We start from the raw sequence: 15,306 nt of genomic DNA, 5'->3' as shown, positions 1-15,306 counted from the left end.
TTCATTGCGCCTTCTGTGCCTTGGAATGGGAAAAACGGACCGATTAAAACCGATACCGGAATTTCATTTCTGAATAACCGATATTTTCCGGTATTTCTTTGGTCTGGATTACAATACCTGCTTTTATTTTTTTACCAATAACAAGGTGAAAAAAAACGAAAATCAATTAGCCATAGCTGCAGTGCAAATTTTTTTTTTTTTTTTTTTTTTGCTTTTAAGTAAAACTTTTTTAAAGAACGAATAATTTTTATTCGTAAAATTTGCGTTGATTTGAAATATTGCGTTATTATAGAAGATGGGAAAAGCGATAAGTGCTATTTTAATAGAAATGTCAACAGTAAAGAGCAACAAACACTTGGCATATAAATTGGTACAGCGTTACCACGTGGTGTGGCCTATTAAAAGACACACGTGTACGTGCAATGTGCAAAGACTAGCCCCCTCTCTTCTATATGTTAGTTATCGAACGCCTCTTATATTGCAGAATGGCTCCACCCCTAGTCAGGAAATATTTTACAACGTGCGGTATCAGTGAAGTACCATGTTACCTATGCTTTAAGAGATTAAAAACGGAAGAAGCCACAACAAATTGCGGACATGATATAAGGAAAAAACTTATAACTTAACAGTTGATTCATAGTTCACAAGAAACATAGAAAGCAGCTTATCCCCTGCCTGTGTCTATATAACGTGCCCTTACCTGCTTGTAGCCCTTGAAAACGGACAAATTAACACGAAAAATAGAGTCCTTCAACCTCAGTTTTCACCTTTTAGCACTGACTGTTCGTAGTATTTAAATAATGGCATGATCTCCGATTACAAGACGGTTTTTGAGCAGAGTAAAAAAATTGGAATCAGTAAGAGAATAATGGTGATTTTTGTAGTTGTCCACCAAGGTAAGCAAAAAACGGTGGACGGATTATGTTTCCTTTTATTTTCCTATTTTATATTTTGATTCTATGTATCTTGAAACTGAGAGAGCCAAAATTTTTTAATCTTTGTTCGGTATCTACAGGAAATAATGGGAATAAAAAACGAAAAATCGGTTATTTCATAAACTAGTTATTTTTTGCGGTTGTAACTGTCCTGTTACACGGGCGTTGAAAAAAAACAATACAGCTGAAAATCATTTATTTCAGCAACAAACGCCATACCTATTTGTGACTCTAGTTACCAGTGGCCCAGTTTCTGTGTTTAGCCCACTGAACAAATATGGCACTAAGCGCTCCTATGAGTAATGGCCTTCTGCGACATACCCGAATCCAAAATCCATTGCTTACTGCTCCCTTCACAATTTTCCCTGCTAAACTGATTGGGATGGACCTGCATATACTGACAACAGCAATTCCTATCAGGTTTGAAACCGATGGTCATTCACAAGGCGTGACAATCGCCTGCGGTCCCTGTTGGTTACCATCTTTTTACATCGCCCATTACACCGTCTTACATGGCTGCGAGTGGTACACAGTTCCTTGTAGACACACAAGACAGTCCGCGCTGACATACCAACTAACTGGAACTTCATTCGTTTTGTGCTCATGGAAACACGATATCTCCTTTTTCGCCATTTTGTCACACGTCCATCCACGTCAACACATCCTACTAGGCTGATTCCATTCATCCGACTGGCACATACACACAACTTCACTGCCGTGAATTAAGTCGTCGTCAAGGGTCACACGACTGTCTGATACACATCATATGCTGTGCTCCAAGACGACCAGCGTCTTCCGTTGATAGGATGACTAATATTTCTCCCAGTGAGTTAAACAGCACCTATTGAAGAGGTGACATGCAAAGGTGAACATGTTCATATTCTAAAAAAAAAAGTGAGATACGGAATGGAATGGTCCATAGAGAATAAGCAGAATCTGAATACATCACGCAACGTGAATGACCTCGAATATGTGTCATGATACAACCCTGTGAAAATTTATGGTTCACGCAAACACGAACTTCTCCACATATACATTTCGTGCAAAGGAGAACCAGTCCATTACGGCCAGGAGGAGATGCTGTTTCGAGCCACGTGATTTCCATTCCAGTCACGGCCAGACGTCCCAGCGCAAAGCAGCTATTAGTAACAGTTCGTTCTCCTGTGCTCCCGCGTAATAATATTGCCTAGCACTAACATTAATAATTATTATTACAAAGACACTGTTACTTCCTTGCTGACCGCTTTCGATATAGCAGAGATACCCCTACTAAAAGGCAACAATTGTAACAAAAGAATATAATAAGCTCTACAAGTCAGTGGATGACGTAAGAAATCCGGATGAAGACTGGAGAGTGATAGACGTGAAACACTTATCTAAAAGTGTACAAAAATGAGATCACATAACTGAAATTAAACGAATTTTCATACACAAGTGATGGAGACAACTGCACTCTGGATGTCACAGCAAGATGTGCAGAAGTGGATGTCTCGTTAGAAACGCTGATGGACCATTACGAAACTCTTTTCTTAACCACGAGCTGGAGTGCTTTTCAGTCATCCAATCTCAGATGTCATTTTACTGCGAACAATTTTCGGAGAAGACTGGCAAAATCAATAGGGCCTAAGCTAGGATACATCCATCACTGACAATATACCAATGTTGTTCAACACACAGCTAGAGAAAATTGCTTGTGACTGGTTAGAAGAAGCTTCTGGTTAACATGTTTAAGTGTAACAGCTACCTCAAAGAACCGTTCGCATAATAGATAACATCGTTAGAGGTAGGAATTAAACAACGCCTTCAGTCACAACTTTTTCGTATTTTATTAACTACACTATGCATTTCGGACCCTGTGGGTCCATCGTCAGGTGTACTTTGTTTTAATACATGTTTTATTTCTTCTCCTGAATGAGGTGAAATGCATGTTCCTGCCATGAAAAAGTTTAATGTTAGGTTATGAATTTCGTAAATCGAACGCCGAAAATACGTGCAAAACGTTGCAACGTTTTGCAAGCCTTTGCTTTCCTTGGATTATGTGGTAAGTTTACACTGTTCATTTTCTACTATTATGCACATATTTTCCGTGTTCGACTTACGAATATTTTCATTGCAGATTTGATTTGCAGATGTGAACTGCCTTTTGTCACAGAAGTAAAGGCATTTCCATTACAGTATGTTGTATTGTATTGTATGTTAACCGGGGGCCTAGAAACGACAGAGAGGCTCCGTCCCCGCAGCAGCCGCAGTGGACCGCAACCCCACGACGACTACAACAGTCCACCCCTCCGCCGCCTCACTCCGAACCACACTTTCAGGGTTATTGTGCGGTTCGGCCTCCGGTGGACCGACCCCCCCCCCCCCCAGCCACTCCCCTCAGGGAATGTCTCAGACCAGCCGAGTGAAGCCCCTATGTTTACGTGGTAGAGTAATGGTGGAGTACGCGTACGTGGAGAACTTGTTTGCGCAGGAATCGCCGACATAGTGTAGCTGAGGCAGAATAGGCCAACCAGCCCGCATTCGCCGAGGTAGGTGGAAAACCGCCTAAAAACCATGTACAAACTGGCCGGCTCATCGGACCTCGTCACAAGTCCGCCGGGCGGATTCGTGCCGGGGACCAGGCGCTCCTCCTCAATCCGGAAAGCTGTGCGTTAGACCGAACGGCTAACCGGGCGGGCTGCAATATGTTACTTTCATTCAGATGTTGCCTGAAATGAGTTTTATGTTGATCGTGGGAAACTACACTCAGCGGAAATGTTCATCTTTGCTTGCCCACCTCCTCATATTCACCGCTAACTCTTTGACATGGCCCACTTGTCTCGCGTGTCCAGAGACGCTGCGGGTGCACCCTCCGGGCGGCACGCTGGAGAAGACATGCACGGCCGCCTACCCGCTGACGACCGCCTCCGGCCGCCCCTTCACGCTGCAGACCGGCTCCCTGTTGGTCGTCTCCATCCTCGGCCTCCACCTGGACCCGCGATACTTCCCACACCCGGAGCGCTTCGACCCCGAGCGCTTCAGTCCGGACAACAAGGACCGCACCGCGCTCAAGGCTTACATGCCGTTCGGTCTTGGGCCGCGGTCCTGCATAGGTGAGCACGCTGCTAAACAATACGTAAGCATCTGAGATGGTTTCTATTTTTCTTAATGCAATGCAATTTACAGGGTTACATGAAAAACAACCAGAAACGACGAAAATATTTTTTCCATGAAACGGTAATCCATGAGAAACTTACACTATCTGTTCAAAAGTATATGGACACCCCTAAGTAGTTTGGAGTTGACTACTAGATGTCACGAGAGATGTACCCGGCAATAGAAGTTGAGGCGTGAGGCGGGGAGTATTATGTTGTCAGTAGGGTAGTAACATCAGAATGGGTCGGTCAGGAGACCTCAACGACATCGAATGTAGACTAGTCATTGGCTGTCTCCTGAGAAACATTTCAAACCTTCTAAAGCTGCACAAATTGACTGTTGGTGCTGTGCATACACGAAGGAGCCACCACAGACAAACCAAGACCAGCCAGACTTCGCCTGCTGGACACATCTACTCGCGCACCGAGACCGCCGAGTACTGCAGAGGGTGTTCATAAAAAATACACTACTGCTCATTAAAATTGTTACACCACGAAGATGACGTGCTACAGACGCGAAATTTAACCGACAGGAAGAAGATGCTGTGATTTGCAAATGATTAGCTTTTCAGAGCATTCACACAAGATTGGCGCCGGTGGCGACACCTAGAACGTGATGACATGAGGAAAGTTTCCAACCGAATTCTCATACTCGAACAGCAGTTGACCCGCGTTGCCTGGTAAACGTTGTTGCGATGCCTCGTGTAAGGAGGAGAAATGCGTACCATCACGTTTCCCACTTTGATAAAGATCGGATTGTAGCCTATCGCACCGCAACGTTGCTGCTCGCGTTGGTCGAGATCCAATAACTGCTAGCAGAATATGCAATCGGTGGGTTCGGCAGGGTAATACGGAACGCCGTGCTGGATCCCAACGGCCTCGTATCACTAGCAGTCGAGATGACAGGCATCTTATCCGCACGGCTGTAAAGGATCGCCCAGCCACGTCTCGATCCCTGAGTCAACAGATGGGGACGTTTGTAAGACAACAACCATCTGCTCTAACAGTTCAACGACGTTTGCAGTAGCACGGACTATCAGCTCGGAGACTGTGGCTGCGGTTTCCCCTTAACGCTGCATCACAGACAGGAGCGCCTGTGATGGTGTACTCAACGATGAACCTGGGGGCACGAATGGCAAAACGTCATTTTTTCGGATGAATCCAGGTTCTGTGTACAGTATCACGATCGTCGCATCCGTGTTTGGCGACATCCAGGTGAACTCACATTGGAAGCGTATATTCGTCATCGCCATACTGGCGTATCACCCGGCGTGATGGTATGGGGTGCCATTGGTTACACGTCTCGGTCACCTCTTGTTCGCATTGACGGCACTTTGAACAGCGGACGTTACATTTCAGATGTGTTACGACCCGTGGCTCTACCCTTCATTCGATCCCTGCGAAACCCTACATTTCAGCAGGATAATGCACGACCGCATGTTGCAGGTCCTGTACGGGCCATTCTTGATACAGAAAATGTTCGACTGCTATCTTGGCCAGCACATTCTCCAGATTTCTCACCAACTGAAAACGTCTGGTCAGTGGTGGCCGAGCAACTGGTTCGTCACAATATGCCAGTCACTACTCTTGATGAACTGTGGCATCGTGTTGAAGTTGCATGGGCAGCTGTACCTGTACACGCCATCCAAGCTCAGTTTAAATCAATGCCCAGGTGTATCAAGGCCGTTATTAGGGCAGAGGTGGTTGTTGTGGGTACTGATTTCTCAGTGTCTTTGCACCTAAACTGCGTGAAAATATAATAACATGTCAGTTCTAGTATAATATATTTGTCCAATGAATACCCGTTTATCATCTGCATTTCTTCTTGGTGTAGTAACTTTAATGGCCATTAGTGTAGCTTGAATTCAGCGGAAGGAATCACTCGTGAGATCAAAAGCGCTGCTAGCGTTCCAGTTAGCACAGTGACTGTGCACAAGCAGAAAGAGGTGGAATACAGTAGTGGAACAGCTGCTCGTAAGCTACACGTAACTGTGATCAACGCTAAGCGACGCCGCGCGGGATTAGCCGTGTGGTCTTAGGCGCTGCAGTCATGGACTGTGCGGCTGATCGCGGCGGAGGTTCGAGTCCTCCTGCGGGCATGGGTGTGTGTGTTTGTCCTTAGGACAATTTAGGTTAAGCAGTGTGTAAGCTTAGGGACTGATGACCTTAGCAGTTAAGTCCCATAAGATTTCACACACATTTGAACATTTGCGAAGCGATGATTTAGGTGGCGATGCCATTAGACAGTGGAAGACTGGAGTGTTGATCACGCTATACCATGTGGCAATCCGAGGCAGTGGTTGAAGTTTGGCGAATGCCTGGAGAATGTTACCCGCCATCGCGTGAAGATCCAACAATGAATACGCAGGAGGAGGTATTAAGATGTTTAGTTACCGTGTGGAGCCCTTATTGCGCTTAAGAAGCCGCTATATCCGGAAGGATAGGAACACATTTCACAGTATTTTGTACAACATACAGTGGAGGAACAATTCAGAGATGACTGTTTCTATCAACACGCCAGTGCATCCTGTCATAAAGCACCATTTGTGAGGCAATGGTTTCTGGACTGAAACATTCTTGAAATGAACTGTCCTACCAGGAGTCCCGATCTGAACCCAATGGATCGTCTTTGGGAAGAGAAGGTCGACTTCGCTCCAGACACCAGCGTCCAATATCGCTATCGTTTCTGGTTTCAGGCCCTGACGAAGAATGGACTTCCATTCTTCCACAGACATTCTGACACCTCATCGAAAGTACCCCCAACAGAAGAAATGGAAATGAGCCTATGGCATCGTTGGGCCGGAAACCCCATTCGGGGAAGTTCGGCCGCCAAGTGCGTCTTATTGCATTCAACGCCACATTGGGCTACTTGCGCGCCGGTGATCAGGATGGTATGATGATGAGGACAATACAAGACCCAGTCCAAGAGCGGAGAAAATCTCCAACTCGGCCGGGAATCATACGCGCTCCCGCTTGCGTGGGAGGCAAGCACGTTACCACCCAGCTAAGCAGGAGGACACCCCCAACAGAGTTCAAGCAGTCAAAAGGCGAGGGGTGGACACACCCCCATATTAATGTCAACTAACATGTCTCTATATTCTTCTAATCAGATAGACTAATAGACGACATCTTCAAAACTGGGTGTGATGGAGCAAACTGTTTTTATTTGTTTTTATTATTGAAATTAGCGTGAAATATTTAGCTGTTCATTTTATTTATTTGTCCTCACGACACTAGAGCTATAAGGTATGTCACATAATTTACATGACATCCATTATGACAAGTATATAATAAGAGGCCTTACGTATAGTGTAGAATCCAAATTTTAGAAATAACTGTGACAAATATTATCTGCATCTATTTTCTGCTACCACTGCCGTTACTATTTCCACATGTTATGTCATTGTTATTTCCAAATTTTGAATTCTATATTACTGTTATTTCCAAATGTTGAATTCTATATTACTGTAAGACTTGTTATAAAACGCTTCCCCCTACTTAATGTAGTGCAAATCATGGAGATTGCTTGGCTCGGTGTGAAAGTGCTGCTGATGGTCCTAATCACGCCCGGACAGATAAACAAACAAAGACAACAAATAATGTTTGCAGATTTCAGTTCTCAAAAGCACTTTCCTCTATCACATCTAATTTTGAAGATATCAGCAGTTTATTTTTCCTAGAACACCATTCGCCAGAAATGTTTTCATCGTCTTTTGTTGTTTTGATGTTACACTGGAAATAACGCTGGTAATCCTGAATGGAAGTCCTGTCAAACCGTCCTTTCCATACGATGTTTTCATACACATATATTAAACTTTAATGTATCTCATGTGAAACTTTGGTGCGCAGCACTGTGTGAAGTAGCCCACTGTTCACCAACCCAAATAAGATAATGTTGAAGGGAGCAGTGCGACTCAGCAGAAAGAGATACGCATCAGAACTCGATAGATATTAGACCTACCTAAAAGAGACGTAAATTAGCATGCCACAATTCCATGAAAGTGCCAACGAATACATTTATTTCCTGCGAAGATGCAAGCAGTCGAAAAGGTAATGGAGTAGATAAGGCATCTACAAAGCAAAAATTATCTCATTGACTTCGAGTCTCTTAGCGCCGTATTGTCATATCACCACATGTATCCAGCAGATAAAATGACGCAAAATACACTGAAAAGCCAAAGAAACTGGTACACCTGCCTAAGATCGTTAAGGCCCTGCGAGCATGCAGAAGTGGCGCAACACGATCTGGCATGCTCTCGACTAATGTCAGGAGTAGTGTTGGAGGGAACTGACACCATGAATCTTTTTGCAGGGTCGTCCATAAATCCGTAAGAGTACGAGGGGGTGGAGGTCTCTCCTGAAAAACACGTTTCAAGACATTGCAGATATGTATGGGGAGACTGGTGGTCAGTGGAAGTGTTTAAACTCAGAAGAGTGTTCTTGGAGCCACTCTATAGAAATTCTGGACGTGTGGGGTATCGCATTGTCCTGCTGGAATGCACGATGCACATGAATGGACGCAGGTGATCAGACAGGATGCTTTAATTACGCGTCACCTGTCACTGTCGTATATAGATGTATAAGGGGATCCATATCACTCCAACAGCAGACGCCTCACACCATTACAGGGCCGAGGGTTGTAATCTGCAGAAGGGTTGCCTTCTGTCACATTGAACTATTCTCTTGAGTCACCATTGGTTCCGTTGTTGCAAGATCTTTTTCCGGCTGCAGCGACGTCGGAGATTTGATGTTTTATCGGGTTGCTGATATTCACAGTACACTCGTGAAATGGTCGCACTGGAAAATACCACTTCTTCGCTACCTCGGGGATGCTATGTCCCGTCGCTCGTGCTCCGACTGTAACACCACGTTCAAACTCACTTAAATCCTGGTAACCTCTCATTGTAGGAGCAGTAACCAATCTGACAACTGCGCCAGATACTTGTTGTCTTATCTAGGCACTGCCGACGGCAGCTCCGTATTCTGCCTGTTTACACATCTCTGTATTGTAACGCACATGGCTATATAAGTTTCTTTGACGCTTCAGTGTATATTGGTGTGCAAATCTTAATGACGGGAGTAACTTTCGCGTGCCTTGTCACAAAATGTAAGGGAAAGAAATACCCAATGAGACGAATAATAATGACACTTTTACTCAAAGATAATAATTATTATGGAGCAATCGAGAGACCTCCACGTGAGCAGTCACTTTTTTCGGCTTCTAATGCATCTTCATGTGCCTTTATAACTGACGGTGCTCCCTGGGCAACTAATTGGTCCTTTCCAATTAGGCTAACTCTCGCAGAAGGCTATTTAAAGATAATTCCAACGGCGATTACGAAATTAACAACAACATGAAACTCTATACAAACGGCACTGTTCAGAGCCAACGTGGAAACGTGCTCAGAGTATGTCAACTGAATGAGGGACTGTCCAGAAATAAGGGCGAAATACTATCTAAAATTTTGAGAAGGAATAGGGTGGACGTCTTAGCGCTGCAAGAGACTCATACTGAAGATGACAACGCTCTGTGGAAACGAGGGCGCATCCCAGGCTATAAATTAGTGTCCCGAATTAACCACCCTCAATATGGAGTTGCCACCATTGTCCGCAACAACTTAAAGGATGTCTCAGTTATTCTCGAGGAGAAATCAGACAAAGAAAACGTGATGGTAGCGGTGATTCAGATCGGAAATATAAAAAGAGCAAATATCTACAAACCACCAAATAGCACTTGGCGCAAACAACTCCCAGTGCTAGAACATCCTGCAATATATGTAGGCGATTTTAACAGCCACAGTTATGAGTGGGGCTATGCCGAAGAGGATGAAAATGGTAGAAGTCTGTCAGAATGGATGGAAGCAAACAACTTAAAGCTCCATTATGATGCAAAGGGAAAAGGCATATTCAGGTCTGGACGATGGGGTACAGAGAGCACACCTGACCACTGCCTGTCAACTATGGACCCTTCGGAGAGTAGTAGCGGAACTATCATCAGAAAGGTCCTGCATGACTTTCCCAGAAGCCAACATCGCCCCATTCTCATCTCCTATGGGCTACACATTCCCCCAGTGCGATCTGCTCCTGTATCCCGCTGGAATTTTCAAAAAGCAGATTGGGATAAATTTTCTAAATTGCTGGACGAGTCAATAACAGAGGTCCCTGCACTTCCAAAATCATACTCAAAGTTTTTAAAGATCGTAATATCTACTGCCAAAAAGAGCATACCCAGAGGATGCCGGAAAGAATACATTCCTGGCCGGAATGAAGAGATCAACCAGCTGTTTAACCAATTCAAGGAAAGTGGAGACCAAGAAACAGCTACGAACCTTATGAATGCCTTTAATGACCAAAGGAGAGAAAAATGGCATAAAGAATCAAGAGACCTCGATTTCACACACTCCAGTAGAAAAGCATGGACGCTGATTCACAAACTTGGAGAAGACCCTTCCCACAACAAAGAAAACTCGACGGTCTCATGCGACTCAATCGGCAGTCACTTAGTGAGAGTTTCCAAGGTCCCAACAGATAAAGCAAATCTTCGGCAAGGAAAGAGAGAGCTTACGGAAGTCAAGAAATCTCTGCAACATAACCCGGAATTCTCTTCTCCATTTACAATCACTGAACTGGAGACAGCCCTTACGCATACGAAATGTAGAAAAGCTCCAGGTGCAGATGGGCTTCACCCTGAATTTTTGGTGCACAGAGGGCAGGTAATACGAAATTGGCTAGTTTGCTTTTTTAACGAAATTCTTCGTACAGCAACATTAACCAAAAAATTTAAAAGAGCAAAAATTATCGCTATCAAAAAGCCAGGGAAAGAGAGAACAGCTGCAGAGCACTTCCGCCCAATATCTCTACTTAGCTGTGCTTACAAGCTATTGGAAAGAATGATTCTAAACCGAATTCAAGATCAAATTAATGCTATGATACCACCTGAACAAGCTGGATTCAGACCTTACAGAAGCTGCTGTGAACAAGTGCTCTCCTTGGCTACTCACATAGAATCTGGATACCAAAAGAAACTTAAAACTGGAGTAGTGTTCATTGACCTGTCAGCAGCTTATGACATGGTGTACTGCGAGGGCCTATTATTGACATTTTTGAGAGCAATATCTTGCAAAACTCTAGGTAACCTCTTAAGTAACATGTCAGGTAATGGGCGGTTTAAAGTACATCAAGGAGAAGAGAAAAGCAGATGGCTTGTACTTAATAATGGATTACCTCAGGGCTCTTTTCTTGCTCCAGTGTTATTCAACCTCTACACAGCTGACCTGCCGAATTTGACCTGCCGAAAATTTCATTATGTAGATGACCTGGCAATTTCATATCAGAGTGAAAACCTTCCTGAACGTGAAGAACACCTAACGAACAGCCTTACTAAACTTTATGAGTATTTTGAGACATGGCGACTGAGATCAAATGTTTCTAAAACTGAGGTAAGCCTGTTCCACCTCTCTAATAGCCTTTCATCAGCAAAGATCAGTCCACAGTTCGGCCCTCTTGGCACAGTCAGATACAACGAAAGCCCAAAATACCTGGGAGTCGCTCTGGACAGAACTTTAACATACAAAAAACACCTTTCCAACTTGGCCAAGAAGATGCAAACAAACTTTGAACCTTGTGAGAAAGCTGGCAGGCAGTACATGGGGAGCAATCACATCAGTCCTTCGAGGAGCATCCCTGGCACTGGTATACTCGGCAGCAGAATACCGTGCACCAGTTTGGCTCCGAAGCATCCAAGTAGCGGAAGTAGACGTCCAACTGAACCCAGTTACAGTGGTAAAGTCCGGTCTACACGTACATGCTGACTACCAGTACTTTCAAACATCTGTCCACCAGACCTCCGTCGAAAGGCTGCTCTTTACAACCTCTGTCAGCAAGTTTCTGAAAACAACTCGATCCCTCTTCATGATGATTTGCTATCACTGCCCAGGAAACGCCTCAAATCTAGAAGATCAGCATATCAAATAGGAGTCTAAATGCTATCCATAGAATTCGACCAGTACGCAGAGTGGAAACGTTAGTGGCAAGCTACAAGAACCCGAAACCACCAACTTGTAGACAATCCAGCAGTTCCAGTTCCAGGCTTCCACCAACCACGGAAGGTGTGGGTGCAGTTAAACAGATATCGGACCGAGGAGGGTAGGTGCAAATACAACATGCACAAATGGGGCTTTTCAAGTGACAGTGTATGTGACTGTGGTGACACCCAAACAATGAGCCACATTGTGAATGACTACACAATCTCAATGCCACTTCCCTGGTAGCGTCGAGAAGCTCCATCAAGCATCCCACGAGGCACTCCGCCGGATCCAGTCCATCAACATCCGAGTGTAGTCTCAGCCGTTTTAAATCTTGTGTACTACATATAATTTCATATATTCATTTTTGTATATATTTCTTTGTTTTGCTAAATGTGTATTACTGTAATTGATGCATACGATAATAATAATAATTATGAATTCACCGCGATTTATGACGTTCCCTCGTGGCCACATTGTAAGTAACGAGTTGTTGCAGTAGGGCGTTCCATTCCTCCATCAGCGAGGTTGACAACTACTGTATGGTCACTCGTGCATGTGGAAGCCCTGCAACACATCTCCCCAACAACAATGAACGAATAAAAAGCAGCGCTGCTATAAACTTAACGGTTCAATATACCCCTTATGAAGGTGTAAGACAAGAGCGCTAATGGAAATCTTCGCAAGAAAGGCGACCTTGTTCTCGTAAAACCCTACTGGCTACATTTAAAGATTCTGTATTGTGGCTACGAGTGCCTACTGCAACCAATTACTTAACGCGATTACGTAAGCTTTTCTGTTAGCCCAGGAGAAAAATTATGTAGTCGAAAATTTTTGCACAGTGCCAGGAGGGAGTGTCCTAAAGAACATATTAAAAATCCTGACGGGCGGGATGTGAGCGTTGGTAGGAATGGATTTAAATGTCTGTTTTCTCCGTTTTTCTCGAATAACTCGAAAAACCGTGGCTTCTAGCGAAAATGTTCCGCAGAGCAAATTAAACTACATTAAATTTCCTACAAAAAAGGTCCTATTCATTTTTACTCTTGGGCTAATAGTTTACGAGTTGCACGGTATGGAAATATAGCACATTATTAAAACTGGTTTTTTGATGGTACAAAATTAATGTTAAATTTTAAATAACGTGGTTTAGAGAAGTATTAAATGTGTGTACCACATCTAAGTGCAGTAGAGTGGTTTTAAAGTATCAGTTGTGTTATGGGGGTGTAATAGGAGGGGATGGGATAGAAGGGTGGTCACTTGAGGGAAGGCAGATAACCGGATTGGGGTCATGCACTTCCGTCCCTTATATGATTACAAACTGAAGAGCGAGCAAGCAGTTCCCCGCTCTCTTTACCCCACCAATTAACGAGATGCTCGAGAAGTATTTGTTTTGCACTAAATGCGTTAACACTAAATCGGATGCAGATATAGGTGAGTAATAACAGCAACGCAAGTAACGCACATGGGCAGAATGTATTTAAATCTCTGCGTAATGTTTTACTCTGCTAGAGGAGAAGTTCCTTGTAAGTCATCCTGTATGACAGCTGCAGTGTTTATGAAGAGTAGCCGCTATATTAATGTGAGTGAGGATTTCGAAATACTGCTCCTCTTTCAGGCAATACCGCACACCATATCTGAGCAAAAATTTGCGCAGGAACGCGGGACGAGGAGTATACAACTTTCAAAACGGTGTACAAATAACACCACTGGTCAGAACGACGTCAAATTGCAACTGAATGTTATCGGAGAAGGGCGAAAATGTATGGCGGAAGAAAAAAAATAGTCTGAAAATTGACCAATAGATGGCGCTGTATATGTCAGAAAACGTAAGTGAAAACCCCTGTCATGCGCACGACCCATTGAAATTGGTATAAACACGCCGGGTACACGGGACTCGCACACGCATAGTGAACATTCGCGCGCCGGAGATCATCGCCGTCAGTGTCTCGTGTGTGTGCTTCGTTTTGTTTCGTGTTCCTTCGCAGTTACAACTCTACTGTTCACATGTGCCGTCGCCGTTCTCCGTGTTTTGTGCGCCGTGTCAACAAGTGTCAGTGTTTTTATCATCCAGCGTGAACGGCTTCCTGTTTATTGTTTTTTGTATCTCCATTTTTTGCATTGTCTGTATCACCTCTATGTCATGTTATTGTTCCACTTAAGGCTGAAGAGCAGTGTACTATGCTGCTGACAGCCCGCCTGTATAGGTGATTAAAATTTAAAAAAAGAAAAAAAACCGGGTACACGGCTTTTTCCTCCTTTCGCGTCTGCGACGTCCGCCACGACTGTCTCAATGCAGGATCGCGCTCTGCTTGTATAGCTTTATTACAAGAATGATGACTGTGCACACGTCGCTCTGCATTAAGTTCCGGGCACTGAAGGGTTTGAAAAAAAGGCGTTGGTCCAGTGACTGCCGTGGGTCTGGACAAAATGATTCGGAAATTCGAAAAGACAGGTTCATTTGGTGTGCAACCTGGTAGAGGGAGGAAACGAATTGATTCGACGTCAGTGGAAGCAATGGCCACAGCAGTGTAGGAGGAGACGAGAGGTGGTGTGCAAACGTGTAGTGCACGGAGAATTGCCTGAACGTTGGACATTCCCGTGAGCACGGTGCGTAAAATCCTACGAAACATCCATCTTTTCTGTCCATTCAAAGTTACCCATGTACACGAGTTGCTTCCTGTTGACCTGTCAGCAAGAGAGACCTTTGTTTTAGAATTTCTTGCTCGCGTGGAAGTGGACAATGATTGGCCATGGAAGATTTTGTGGACAGACGAAGCCCACTTCCATGTGAAAGGATATGTCTATAAACAGTATTGTCGAATATGGGCATCGAAAAATCCACACTCAAATCAGCCAGTACCACTTCATCCTGAAAAGGTCACTGTGTGGTGCGGGTTTACGGCATCATTTATCGTAGGGTCATATTTTTTCGAAGAGACAGGTGTTTCCGGTCCTGTTATCTGTACGGTTACTGGTAAGCGCTATGAGTGTCTTTTGCGCAACCATGTCATTCCAGCTCTTTAACAGCGTGGATGTGTGGATGGGATCATTTTTATGCAAGATGGCGCACCTCCGCACATTGCAAATGCAGTGAAGCAGCTGCTGAAGCGCCATTTAGGAAATGTTAGAATTATGAACCGCCATTTCCCTACAGCCTGGCTGTCACGATCACCTGATCTTAATCCGGGTGACTTCTGGCTGTGGAGCTATCTG

The 15,306-nt window shown here is 44.3% G+C and overlaps 1 protein-coding gene across 1 annotated transcript in view; it reads left to right on the top strand.

Annotated features, from left to right (window-relative positions):
- LOC124622142 (cytochrome P450 6j1-like) overlaps window positions 1-15,306 on the top strand; it is a 106,611-nt gene that overhangs the window by 86,980 nt on the left and 4,325 nt on the right. The window contains exon 8 of the mRNA XM_047147773.1: window positions 3,767-4,027. Coding sequence (XP_047003729.1) covers window positions 3,767-4,027 — 261 coding nt within the window. The remainder of the gene's footprint in view (window positions 1-3,766; window positions 4,028-15,306) is intronic.

Source organism: Schistocerca americana, chromosome 7 (assembly GCF_021461395.2).
Source record: "Schistocerca americana isolate TAMUIC-IGC-003095 chromosome 7, iqSchAmer2.1, whole genome shotgun sequence".
Classification (NCBI taxonomy): domain Eukaryota; kingdom Metazoa; phylum Arthropoda; class Insecta; order Orthoptera; family Acrididae; genus Schistocerca; species Schistocerca americana.
Note: the sequence above shows the minus strand (reverse complement) of the source record. Positions and strands in the feature narration are given on the sequence as shown.